The sequence below is a fragment of the Toxorhynchites rutilus genome, chromosome 3 (genome assembly GCF_029784135.1).
Source record: "Toxorhynchites rutilus septentrionalis strain SRP chromosome 3, ASM2978413v1, whole genome shotgun sequence".
Classification (NCBI taxonomy): domain Eukaryota; kingdom Metazoa; phylum Arthropoda; class Insecta; order Diptera; family Culicidae; genus Toxorhynchites; species Toxorhynchites rutilus.
Genome location: NC_073746.1, coordinates 54,379,361 through 54,393,874, shown reverse-complemented (window position 1 = coordinate 54,393,874; position 14,514 = coordinate 54,379,361). Strand labels below are relative to the sequence as shown.

Below are 14,514 nucleotides of genomic sequence, written 5' to 3'. Positions count from 1 at the left end.
ATCAACGTACAGTGATAGGCATAAAAAAACTCACTTTGCATGTTTGAAAACCTTTCTCAATTTCTGCACTATTTCATCAAAAATTGCTACTGTAACTTCATTGAATCGTATATTAACTATAACTGTTTAAAGTAATTGACAAGATATACCATTTTTTGTTAGATTTTGTTTATTTCCTTACATGACTTCTTAAAGTGTGCAAATATGCGATGACAAAAATAAAAGTCCACCCCCCAAAAATTATATTAAAATCATTCAAGACCTTTGAGTAACCCTTCGTTTCCACATGTGATGACAGCTTGAGCTGTGTAATATTATTTACAACCTACAACAAAGTGTTGTTTGCGTTGGCACATAAAGCAACCGATTTGCTGTTGTCTACACAAAGAGTTTTCAAGAAAATCAAATTGGGTGGAAATAAAATCAGCATGTAATTGTTTAGGATCATTTGCAGCAGATTTCACAGCGGAAGAAGCCGGGGAGCAGCCCGTGAAATTGTGCACAAGCACAAAGCTCACGGCTTGCTGACAGATCCAGAGAAAGTCGTCGTCGAAGACCGATAGCCGGACGGATCAACGAATCATCCGGGAAGTGAAGAAATCTCCAAAGGTATCAGTCAAAGCCATTCATGAAAACATCTCGTTGGCGGTAGCAGACTAGCTGATTATGGATTCAAGAGCGGATTCACAAAAAAACTCCGTTTATCAGCAAGCAAGCAAATGAACTGTAACGGTTGTAATTTTCCCGGAAACATGGAAAAAGTACTTTAGACTGACGATAGCCCAAACGTCTTCAACCGGTCATGGAAGCTTCAGGAGGCCACACTAAATATTGATGCTTTTAACTTTGTTTAACTTTTATATTTTTATTTTGTGTGACATTGAAATAAAATGTTTGGTTTTAGTTTTAAGAATTGAATCTAGTTAAATATGGAAATGGAAATGCAATGAAAAATATTGTTTTTATAATAAAGACTCATGAAATTGCCATTTTTACTTAACAAAATTGTTTCTTATTCAAACAAAATTGAGAGAAACGTTATCTAATGCTGTTTTAAATATATTTATATCGCATTAATATCGATTGCTAACAATACCACACAGCTCTAACTGTCATAACATGAAGAAACAAGGGGTTACTCAAAGGTTTTGTTTGATTTTAATATTATTTTTTAGGGGTGGGCTTTTATTTTTGTCAACGTATATTTGCACACATTAAAGAAGTAATGTATGGGAGTAAACAAAATCTAACAATAATAACAAAACTTGTTAATTACTTGAAACAGTAATAGTTAACAAACAATTCTATAAAATTACGGTAGTGATAAAATAGTCCAGAAATTGAAAAAAGTTTCTAAACATCCAGGGTGGTCTTTTTATGTTTATCGCTGTAAATACTGCTCCTGCTCACTCACACATCCAGCAACTGATCTGTGTTCACCTGTATTTACGAATATATCTGTTATGTATCCAAACAAGCAAAGATTGGGTTTTAAATTCTAATTTGAGCAAAATGTTGCGAGTCGAAAAAAAATTAGAATACAAGTTGTGGACACTTGGCTCCGTGAGAAGGGAGTTTCAATGAATAAGTAGCGAAACGACACACAATACACCCTAAAACAGTGAAATCGATCATCGCTCAGTTCGGGGAACATTAAGGTGAAGGTGGAAGGAAGCCACAAATGGCAGGCACAATGGCGCTCATTTCTTTTATTTCCCTTCCTCAACCCTCCTACGAAAATCAATTATTTTGCGAAACAGTGTGAAGAAAATTATTGTTTTCGCACACATCCCATCAAATAATATCAACCAAACTCTAATCGATTACTCACAAGATATTAAATTTTCATCTGCCGTCGCAATGTATGGTAAGAAACGTCGGAAAACTCGGGCTAGTGCTCTGAAAGTTAATTTTCATTGTTCAATTTTCCTCTATGGTTTTGTTTGTATTGGTGAAAGCATCGTTATTTTTCAACACTGATGCCAGACAACATAATCGAAACAGCTATAAAAACCACTCAATAAAATGTTATTCTTGAGTCAAAGCATCATGTCATGATAATCAATAAATAAAATTGTGTTGTTTAATGGGTCTATAATGTAAGTTTTAGCAACTTTCACATTGGGTAAAAAAATTATATTGCAGAGCTCGGAACACTGCCACGGTTGGCTCTGCTGTTAAAAAATAGTAAACGGAAAAGTATCACATTCAATCAAAATGCCTTGGCCAACGAAGAGAAGGGTTAAAGCTCTCCAACGTGAATACGTGGAATAAATACGACCAACGGAGGAAAATATTAAGGAATCATCAACATCGAGTAACTGTGCGGAAGAACTTGTTAAGACAAAAAAGGCCCAAATTCGCATGTGCTATAAATCTGCTCATGTTACGTTCGCGTATGATCAGAATTTTACTTCATATGCAAATACCTTCTATATATGTTTATATTTGCAATTGTTCATCGGAACACATCGTTCATACATTTTACTTCAGTATTGAATTGTTATTTTTTCCAAATGTATTCTAAGACTCGTCAGTGAAGCGCCTCACGGTCTGATAAGTGAATTGATCTATTTACGTACGAAAATAAAAACTAACGGTGTGATTTGCTATAAAAACACGTGCTTTTACCTATACTACTATAATGGCTTCCTTCCACCTTCACCTTAAACCTTTGATGATCTGCCGAAAAGTGGAAGAAAAAAGGACCATCTGACCCGAGTTTGGATCGGAAGGTAGTTAACCTTATAAACTGAAACAAATCTATGTCCATATATATAAGAAGCAAACGTATAAGAAGTATAACGTATAAGAAGCAAACGAAATAAACTGCTTCACAAAAGTCCCGAGTGAAAACCAGAGTTCGAAATCTGTACAACCGAATTTTGCAGCATTTTGATGGATGAGGAAACATATGCGAAATAGGACTCCAGAACGCTTCCAGGACTGCAGCTTTATACGAAGGTTATTGGTCAGGAGGTGAGTGATGCCGTGTTCTTGCCATTTGACATCATCCACTTTCTACGCCAAAGGATCAATGTTAATATCTGATTGTTTGCAGAAACGATTACTCCCGTTATATAGAAAGCTAGTACCCTTCCACCCGTGGCCGAATGGTTAGCGTCTCACATAATCATGCCGGGTGTTCGGGTTCAATTCCCGTTCTGGCCGGAGGATTTTTCGTCAAAGAAATTCCCTTCGACTTGCACTGTGGTCACGCGTATGCAAGAGCTTGCCCCTCGGAATACATTCAAGGCGTATTATTTGGCTTAAGAAATCTCAACTAAGTATTAATAAATGACGCTAATTAATGCATACGTTGAGACGGAAAAAGTTCCACAGGGAATGTTAACGCCATTCAAGGAGAAGTACCCTTCCATTGTTCTGGCCGGCTTGGGCATTTGCACACTATGCAAAAGCATGTTTAAAATGGTTACAACAAAATGCTGTAGAATACATTGAGGAAGATATCAATCAACCGAATCGTCCACAACTTCCTTCTATCGTAAAGCGGATATTCAAGAAGAATAGTAAGGCATGCGACACCATGGAAGAATTCAAAAAGATATAGAGTGCTGCGTCTAAGGAATGTGATACTACCACTGTCCGAAACTTCATGGTAGGGATCAAGTTTTGAAAGTTTATGAAATAATTATTTTCCCATTTGTTCTTCTCTGCAAACTATTACTCGTATTTGAAGCAATGACAATCAGGTTTATTATGGTATTAACTGCATTGAAAATTCAAATTGAGGGGCTTAGAATGAAAGGGGTGTAAGTGATTTGATCGATTTCTCTACATCGACTCTCTCTTTTGGTCATAAATTAGCTGCAAATACATTCCCAGTTGTATTTGACAATGTGGAAGATAGGTCAGAACCTCATCTATCGGATACTATAGCAAACTTAAATTGGAACGTTTTTGCAGTTGAGTTATTACCTAAAGAAAAAGTTGATGAAGAGAAATCGAGCATGTCACTTACACTCCTTGTATTCTGAGACCCTTAATTTAGACTGAATATTGTCTTGGCGCCCGCCAAGACTTCAAACAAGCGGAGGAAGTCTCATCTAATAGTCCGATTTTCGAGTGTTGAGTGTTATCTTCCACAATCGTCAATCGGTCTGCGGTTTATCGGCGTCGAACAGAAATTTACATTACCCCACAAAAAAAGTCCAACGGTGTAGGAAACATGATTTTGGAGGCCAATTCACGGCATGTAGCGTTCACTATTACCTGCCAGCATGTGTTGCCAGGAAAACGGGCCAATGATTTCACCGATTCATAAGGTGCATTCAGCGTCGTGTTCGACATCTCTGACGATTCGTGTTATGTATGTGAAAGAGTGCAAACGATCCATATGTGCTTGAATAAGTGATGAACGGTTATGTCGACCGCAAATAGTCGAAGAGCGTGAGTTTCCCGAACTAAACTACACTTTTCGTAAAAAATCTGCATATTTTCAAACGTTCTTCAGATGTCGGTCTATCCATGATGAAATGCCAAATCCAGGTAAAATTTTAAAAAAAGTAACAATGGCTCAAAACAGTTACCAACTTTAAATTTCACACATCTATAAAAACATCTGACGCGAAACGAAAAAAGAGAAACAAACACAAAAGAAAGGGAAATGAGAATCACGCTGTTCAGTCGAACGACATCGACAGTAATGATTAATGATCGATATTATTTGCCGTCTGCAAGAAGAAAAGCCAAAAACCTTCGAAAAAGCTGACTTGGAGGTACTGGGGCGCGATATTGAATTCAACTAAGGTGGTATTCTTGCTGAGAAATTAAAAAAAATTGTTTTTTCATATAAGATATTCATGAATAAGTCCTTGGAAGAATTTTTCGAAATTCGAATTTATTTGCCGGTTTATAGACAGCTAGTGACGTGGTATTCAATCTGCTTGACTCAAAATTTGAAAAGCATTGTTCCCGAAACTACTTTTTCCGAGCTTGCGTAAGAGTATTTCAAGTTTCACTGAGCCGATATATTTTAAATTGAATACCGTTCTGAATCATATTTCGGACACTTTGTTCTAATATCTTGAAATGCTTAATACACTGATGACATAACTATACAATTAATATCACAATTGCTTCTTTAGAGTAATCCCTTGGTTTCACTATCATTTCATATGAGAACTACATTTGAATTTCAACATAAAATCTGATAACACTACTCATTATCGTTTGTGTTTGACGTTTGCTTAGCATGAGAACGTAGAATTCACCCGTTCATAAATATTTTAATTTCCCCTGTGTTTCATCAGTTTTCATCATCGTTTACTGTGATTGCTTGGTAAGTGCTTCGCAGTTGATTATAAAATACTAGCTGACCCGGCAAACGTTGTTTTGCCATATAAATTATTTCTAATAAATATATTGGTAGTTAAATAAAGAATAACTAAATTATTTTTTTTAAATACGATAGAATAACGAAAAATAGAACGACGAAACGTGTTTGAAGTTTATGTTTATGAAAGTGTGTTTGAAGTTTATGCTGCTGGAAATGACGGTGCGCATGGTCATTCGATAAACAAACGTGACACGTTTTGACACGTGACACATGACGTGACGAATCTTGCGTTCATATTTGTGTTTGACATACTTGGCGCCCGCCAAGACGATGTCCGCTAACAAAATAAAAAAAAACCATTTCTTCTCTCGAATCAATGTGTTTCATTAACGTAAATGTAAAATGAAAAAAAGTAATATATTTTTGTCGTGAAGTACAAAAATTAAACAAAATTAGAATTATATCGTCGTTTTCTAGATGAACGGTTAATTTATGATTGCTGGATTCCGTTCATGAATTGGGAAACCAAAGATACACCAGACAACTTCATTAGATCTCAATGTTGCTCATTGTCGTCTATGCCGAATTGCATAGCAAGGTTGCCACATTGGCACAATCCGATTGGACTTTTTTTTTGGGTTAGATATATTTTGAAACCATATTGAAGAAAAAAAAAATTCTGATTTTTTTTCTACATAGGTCCACCCTAATCGGTGTTAAATACGGTAATCGGTATTTTATTGGTATCATATATAGTTTACGACCTATTCTCATGCGAACCAAGTATTTTGTGTATGATTTCATGAAAATCGGTCGAGCCGTTTAGACGGAGTTCGACCACGAACATCGTGACACGAGATTTTTATATATATAGATAATCAAGTGTAATGTAATTATCGTCCATAAAATTACAAAATAAAGTGTCCGAAATTTGAATTCAATATGTCCGATTTGATTTAGTGTCCGAAGTTTGATTTTTATTCGCTTCATTTGAATAGCATTTTATTCGATGATTTTTGTATGTTTTCACTCAAATGGGTACCAAAGTAGAAAGCTTAAATGCATATTGAACTAATTTATTGAAAAAATCAACCAAATAATACCTGTGCATAAATTTTTATTCGTTAATTCTAAAAAAGCTCAAAAAGCATTCGTGCCTATACACTAGAACTCCCCCTTATAGCCCACCAGACTTTTTGTCGGCCGCTAGTTTCTTAGGCTTCATAATCAAGACGGAGAGATATGCATATTAGAGTGCCAATGGATGTGTGGGAAAAAAGTGACTTTTGAATTTTCAAATCGAACTTGATTAAAAGTGTCGATTCCCACGAAAAACTACCCTATGCAAAATATCAGCTTATTCGGACTTCATTTACTATTGTCGCAGATGTCAAAATTTAAGTTTTCTGAAAATCGAAAATTCACCCAAGGGGGGAGTAACGGAAATCGGGGTTTTCAAAAAAAAAGTTTTTGATGCCAAATGTCTTAAAATTGTATGAAACGTCGAGATTTAATGTTATCCCTAAAAAATGTTTTGGTCAAAAATTTACTTTTGACGTAGGACTACGTCTAACCGGAAGATATAGAGGGTGAAATGAAAGTCTAGGCACTGAACAAGTAGGAAAAAATGCAAGATTTGGAACGCTTATAACTCGGGCATTTCTCAATAGATCGCAAAGGGGTTTGCATCAATTGATAGGAAATATATCTACGCATCTATCATAACGAATAACATTTCATTTTACTTGAGATAAACAATTGAATAATTGTGAAATATCAAGCATTGTCCAAATACACTATGTGCCCATTTTTGATTGGTCCATTTTGTTCTCCTCAAATCGTACCGACCAAGACGGGCAACCAGAGCAGCAGCGAAATACAATGAAGCACGATTGGAGAGGAAAAAGAAAAAAATGAACGGAACATTGGTCGCAGTCTCACACATGCGTAATTCTCGAGTCAGCCAGTCAGCTTAAAAATCCCCGCTCCGCTGCCGTAACGATCATTCTTTGTGTGGACACCGACTTGACAACATCGTTGCTGGACGAGCTGGACGGCGAGGGCTCGAGTGCCTTTCTCAAGGCAAGAGGGTGGAGGTGGTAGCGCTGGAGTAGAGTAGAGTAGAGTTTTCAAAGAGCCTTTATCAAGGCTAGAGACGAATGAACTGAAAAAGTTTAAAGTCTCTATAATACAATACCTTCCTTCCTTCCGTAACGATCATTCTCATCCAAACCTAACACCACATCGTTTCGCATCACATCACATCAACAAACCAATGACCAAGGATCCCAAAACCAAACCAAGGATCGCGACGATAAGAAAACCCGCATTCAGAACAGACCACAATCGGTTCCGTGGACACCAAGACAACAACAGGCTGTTGCAGCGAGTGGCAAACGCAATCGCAAAACGGCAGCAGGTAGCAGAAGGAAAAAGTTTGTTCTTTATACAAACTGCTTTGGTGGCAAATCCAGAACAAGGCGGCATCGAGGGCGTTCGAAATGGTTTTTTTCAAAACCACGAGTACTAACTTTTCTAAATTGGAATCATTCCATAAAACACGGCGCTTATCAGAGTTTACGAAATACAGTTGTATAACATGCATTCTAAAATAATATCCAAAATAATAATAAAACACAAATTGATTTTTTCATAATTTGTTTGCCAGGATATGATGAGCATGTGAATTTGTCAGTTGTTCTGAGCTTATTGATGGTTGTGGACTTTCGCAATTATTCAATTTTCACCAATTCTTAAATTGCCTCCAGATTGAAAGTACAGTAATTTACATTTATTTCGACATTTAGCTAATTGAACGGACATGTAATGCAACATATTTAGTTGGACATTTTTGTAAACATAGAAATCGTGGTCCAAATTATGACCCACATTGAAAGTCGACACTGTACCACTGTCATCGCAAATGTTCAATTACAGGTTAAAATCGCCTCCAATGCGACACTGAGTGGTGCTTCGGCACGTCGCATTAGGTGTAATTTACTGTACAACATGTCACAATCTGGATGGGAAGAAATTTTTTAACTGTGAAAGCTGTGGCGAGTGGCAAACGTAATCGCTAAACAGGAAGGTTTAGCCGAACAAGATGGGTATATCGAGTGATAACAAAACAATAAACTCTTTAGATTAAAAATGATTTTGTGGTCCTGAAAAGGACCCTTTTTAGGGTTTGCTTCCGGATCAGCAGTCGGAAAACGCTCTTTACTTGGAGCAGATATACTTCGTCACCGCTTTGCTACCTTCGGAAACCGCATGCAAGTTCACCGGGCAGCAAAAGACTGATTGCGATCTGAATTTCCCACGCCGTAATGGTTGACCGTTTATTGTAGTGGATCAGACGCGGAGCTTCCACTACGATACGCTCAAAGATGCATTGACGCTCATCGCCTTTGATGAGAAACCGGTGTCGGAATGATCCTGATTCAGCACCTTATGATGTAGATAGCATATGATTCCTTCTCCTTCTTCTTGTCGGTTTCCGAAATATTCATCTGCGCCGTGCCGAACTTTTTAGCGGCTTTTCCACTATTCCACTAGTCTTCGGTGCCTTCGTGTTTGTTAGAAACAACTGCATGTGATCCAACGAGCGAACAAATCGTAATGAATATATTTTTTGGCCATCGCTGCCTTTTAACGCTCATTCGTTCGCCTCGTTGGACTCGCCCCTTTGGCTGAGTCTGCCGATTTGTCTCTATCCTGTGAGTGTGTACCGCTAGAGTACAAAACGCGCGGAGCCCAAAAAAAAATCTCATTTTCATTCAAGCCGTAAACCAGTGTGGTTGTATGGCATCGTTTAACATCGCATCGCATCACATCATAAAAACAAAACACAACACCAAAGGTTCTTTTCAGAACCACCACCATGTTCATAAAGAGTAAACAGTAAACTAATTCATTTTTCAGATAGATAGGTAGGTATTCACGTAAGAGAACAAAATAAAACAATATATTTAAAATATATATTTAACAAAAGCTGTCCCCTTTGTATAGTCCTACGTCACTCCGGTTATGTCCCCGACATTACCCACCCGTCTTTTTTGACTTTATGGCACTTGATCGTTTTCTCGTCTGAAAAAAATCGATTTTTGACGAAATTTTTTTTTTCGAGATAACAATAAATCTCGTCGTTTCATACAAATTTAAGACATTTGGCATCGAAAACTTTTTTTTGAAAACCCCGATGTGATTTTTCGATTTTCAGAAAACTTAAATTTTGACATCTGCGACAATAGTAAATGAAGTTCGAATGGGCTAATATTTTGCATAGGGTATTTTATCGTGCAAATCAACATTTCGCGGGGAGTCCCGTATGAAAAATCGATATGACGATTTTCATTGGCACGCTTAACCATACATTTTGCCTGGTATTCCGAAAAAACGTTCCAGAGTGTAAATTTTTGACAATTTTTTTCTCGAGATCTCACTAGATCTCGACGATTCAAGAAATTTGAAAACATTTGGCATCAAAAAAAAAAAAAAATAAAAAACCCCGAAACCCCTTGGACGATGTTTCGGTTTTCAAGAAACTCAAACTTTGACGGCTCTGTGACACTAGTAAATGAAGTGCGTTTGAGCTGATATTTTGCATAGGGTAGTTTTTCGTGGGAATCAACATTTTTAATCAAGTTCGCTTTGAAAATTCGGGATGGCACTCTAATGCATATGCGCACATTACACCGATTCAGTTGGGTTGGTGATTGCACTAAAGCTTGAATTCGGAATCACTGTTCATTTTATAGTAGCAGTCGCAGCAGCAGTTACCATATCTACAGATAATCTGTAGTTTTACCAATTTTTCAGACTTTCCAACACAGACAGTTTGGTGAGCGTGTTATCTCACGAAATGACACAGTTAATTGGCCGCCTCGGTCGTGCGATTTGACACCGTAGACTATTTCCTGTGGGGCTACGTCAAGTCTATGGTCTATGCCAACAAGCCAGCGACGATTGATGAACTTCGTACGAATATCGAACGTGAGATTGCAGCAGTATTGCCCGATTTATGCTTGAAAGCCGTCGAAAATTAGTTTCAGCGTTTGGACTTCTGCAAGCGTGCCCGTGGTGGCCATGCAAAAGAAATTGAGTTCCATACATAATGGCATCAAATCGTTCACATGAATAAAGAATTTTATTGATATCCAATATCGTTATTGTTTTATTTAAAAAAACTTTTGTAGCGCTCTTATTGAAAAACCCGATACGACTGAAACCAAACAGCTAAACGAACTCTGGATCATTTGACTTGTTCCAAACCAAACCATTTTGGCGTCGTGCACAAACTACGTAACGCTAGAAACCCGGATTTTGGAGCCCCACCCCCCTCTACGTAACGCAATTTTCTAATCTCTAATGAACATTAAACAACGCAGCCCCTCCCCCCATTCTCGCGTTACGTAAATTTTGCACGACGCCTTTCTAGTTTTTGAACTACGTTTTGCCATTGATTGATAAATAAATACTAAAAGCTTGAAAATAATTAGACAAGTAGCAGTTAGTAGTTATCACACCTCTTTCTTCATTAATCTAGGGCATTGATGGGACTAAAATGAAATGTTGCAAGATTGCCGGACAGCAGCCCTGCAAAGATGGTGTTCGCATCGAATCCGGTAGGAACAAGAAGGAGAGGAGCCCAGCGAGCGAGGTAGTTGGACCAGGTGGAGAAGAACTTGGCAACAATCGGTGCAGCCGGAGAACTGCAGCCATGGATTGTGTTTATTGGCGAAAAATTGTGAATCTGAATGGGATGTTTAATCATTGTAAATAAATGAAACTGTGGTTCGCTGAAAAATGTGAACCGAGATTAAACATGCGTGTGGATTATACAGGGTTTTCCATTTCGGGCTTCCGAAAGTATACAGCCCTGCGCTGACAACCGTTTGACATAGCTGTCAACCAAAGCGTCATATCGTTAGGTGAATGTCTGCCATTTTACAATATGGATCGTTTTAGCATCGCACAACGTGTTAATTTTGTTAAATTATGCTATAAAAATGATGAAAAACCGGCAAATGTTTTTCGAGCATTACGGATTTTGGTCGTCATGGACGGCCTACAGAGCACACAATCGCTAATGCAGTGCGTAAATTCGAACAAACTGGATCCGTAGCGGATATTGTGAAACCTGTGCATCATCGTAATGTGCGTTCGGCCGAAAATATTGCTGCTGTTGCTGCCAGTGTAGAGGATGACCCGAATGTTTCGATTCCACGGCGTGCTCAGCAATTGGGCTTTTTTTTGCCACAAATTGAAGATATGGATATGGATGACATGTGGTTTCAGCAGGACGGCGCCACGTGCCACACAACACGACCGAACATGGCCATATTGCGAACGAAATTTGAGGGACGCATATTTTCGCGTTTTGGTGATGCCAATTGGCCGTCCAGATCATGTGATTTGAACCCGCTAGACTTTTTTTTGTGGGGTTATGCGAAAGACCGTGTCTATGCCAACTCTCCGCAAACTCTTGAACATTTGAAAGACAACATTCGTGAAGTTATGACCGAGATACCGCCCCATATGTGCCGAAAAGTCATCGAAAATTACCTGTTCCGGATCAAGGTGTGCGAGGAAACCCTAGGTGAACATTTGAATGATGTTGTATTTCACACATAATGGCATAAACCAAACTTTAATTTGAAATAAAAGTTTCATCGAAATTCGAATTCTAAGTGTGTTTTATTTCAATTTACTTTCGGAATTTAAAGTTGGAAAACCCTGTATGTCGAATGAATCTTCAGTGTACTCCTCAATGCGGCAGAGTGGTTGACGAAATGTTGCTCCTTCGAGAGCAACAGTTTGACGGTGGTTCAGTGAATTAAAAATGGGCCGTACAAGCACCGCAGATGCACCTCGCTCTGGAAGGCCAGAAGATGTTACGAATCCAGAAATCGTCAAACAAGTGCATTGACTTGTTTTGAACGATCGTAAAGTGTAGTTACGTGAGTTAGTACGAGTGAGATACATTTTGCACGACATTTTGAACATGAAAAAGCTTTCAGCGTAATGGGCGCCGCATTTGCTGACCGTCGACCAAAAACAGCGGCGCGTTGATGATTCAACAGCCGATTTGGTGTTGTTTAAGCTTAATCGAGTGGACTTCTTTCGACGTTTTATGACAATGGATAAAACGAGGATCCATCACCACAATCCTGTATACAATAGGCAGTCTGCAGAGTGGCACTGAGGCATTCGACGTTTCGTACTACAGAAAGGGCATCGATATGTTGGAAACTCGTTATACCGAGTGTATTGTCCCCGAAAGAAACTATGTTGAGTAATAAATACAGCTTTGCCCAAAAAACGAATGTTATCATGAAAAATCCCGTGACTTTTCAGCCCACGTAGTACATAAAAACGGGTGAAGCTAAATAAAGCCGTTTAAAAACAAAATATATGTTATTGAGAAAAAAAAATTTCGCTAGATACATTGGAATTCATCTAGACACTGGTTTATCAAGGTAACTATGAACGTGGCAAATTCGGAATAAAATTTGTTCATCTGTTATATTTTTATTAAGCTACCTGTAAAAATATGTAAAAAGCTGTAAAAAAATATAGCGCCCTCTACTTTAACCATGTAAACTATAAAAAAACAAATACAATCAATAATTACGAAAACAAAATCCAATTTTTCCGCAAGTGTAATCTTTTTTCAAAGACCACGAGTCGACGACGATGAGACGTACATTAAAGCGGACGCTAAGTAGATCCCCGGCAAACCCCGCCTGGATGTTTCGGAAGAAGAATGTCGACAAATTGGTCAAGAAGTACTTGGAGTGGCAGGCGATCTGTGGGTGTGGCAAATTCAGCAAGTCGTACATGACGACCGGCAACATCAATGACCAAATATATAAACAAGAATGTCTCCGGTAGAGCCTGCTACTCTTCCTCCGGTCTCATGCGCCATTACGTGAAACCGGTAATGGAGTGGTACGAAGCCAACGATGTTTTGTGCCGAAGGAGGCAAATCCGCCAAACTCGCCAGAACTTCGCCCAATGGAAAAATTCTAGGCGATCATGGAGGGCAAGGGTTGTTTATTCCCTGAGAGTTTCAAAAATATTCGACATAAAATGAATTCTTGGTGATCATTTTTGTCTGCTGCATTTTAAACGAGTATGGTCTATATTATACCCAAATGTAATGATGTCTTCTAGATCAAGTTCCTTTTTCGGGGTCAATTTTTCAAAGATACTTAACAAAAATATTACTGTCTTCTCCTCTTCAAATCCAAGACAGGACAACTGGCAACTATCTATGTATGATCCTTTTTGTTGGTTTGTTTGCTGAACAACTGAAGAGCCTAACCATGTTAGGTGTCAGACAAACATTAATAGTTTCCTTTGAGAACCCCCAATGATTCAATTAATTGATATAATCCAATAAATTGTCGTTGGCCCAAATGTTAGAAAAAAATAGTTTGAACCGTAACTAGTCATAAAAAATATCTGGTGATCATCGCTTGCTGATACTTGTTCGAACAGGTCCTGAACTCTTGATCCAATAACCTGCTCCCATACACACTCCAGAACACAATCTCTGTTTTTGGGCTTTTTCAGGAGAAACCGTTCAGAAATGAAACAAAATGAGCTATCCGTTTTTTTTTTCTATAATGGCCAACAGTTTATTAATTACGTTATCATACTTCGTATATAAAACTGTCGGTTTGGGATTAGATGAAAAACAGAACTTATTATACTAGCGCGTTGGACAGAGTTTAGTTAACTAATAGTGATAGAGCCGAATAATGCTAGTGTTTTTTTTTGTTTATTTTCTACGAAGAACCAAAATGGCACCGAAAGGCACACTTTGCAGACGTATGTTACAATCTGGCTACTTTTAGGCTTTAGTTTAATCTTCCACAAGGTTGGTTTACGTTTTGTTTCTTTTTTTTTTCTTCTTCATAGGGGGCTTTGTATGTTAGTGTGCATACCTATTTGCTAGGCAAATGAAAACATAACGAAAGGTTCAGTAATGTTATCGAACTTTAACAACAAGATTAAAATAGTAAAACAAGGAGGTTAGCTAAAGTTGTTGATTATCGGCATAGTAGAAAATTCCTATATCTAGCATTTCGATCAAATGTGTCTTTGATACGCGCGATTTGGATTCGGGATTTTTGTTTTGTGAGGACAACCGAATTTAGGATTTTCTCTGACGTAGCTCAGAAGAGTTTCCATTGTGACCATTTTTGTGT

The 14,514-nt window shown here is 38.0% G+C and overlaps 1 protein-coding gene across 12 annotated transcripts in view; it reads right to left on the bottom strand.

The window, feature by feature from the left end:
• Positions 1–14,514, bottom strand: part of LOC129780459 (uncharacterized) — a 116,326-nt gene that overhangs the window by 10,825 nt on the left and 90,987 nt on the right. For 10 of the 12 annotated variants that reach the window (XM_055788757.1, XM_055788765.1, XM_055788762.1 and 7 more), the window contains one exon: positions 13,390–14,514. The exons of the other annotated variants lie outside the window; for them this stretch is intronic. In XM_055788757.1, the coding sequence (XP_055644732.1) occupies positions 14,460–14,514 (55 nt within the window). In that variant the 3' untranslated portion in view covers positions 13,390–14,459. Of the gene's footprint in view, positions 1–13,389 lie in introns of those variants that run through there. 12 annotated transcript variants of the gene reach the window in all.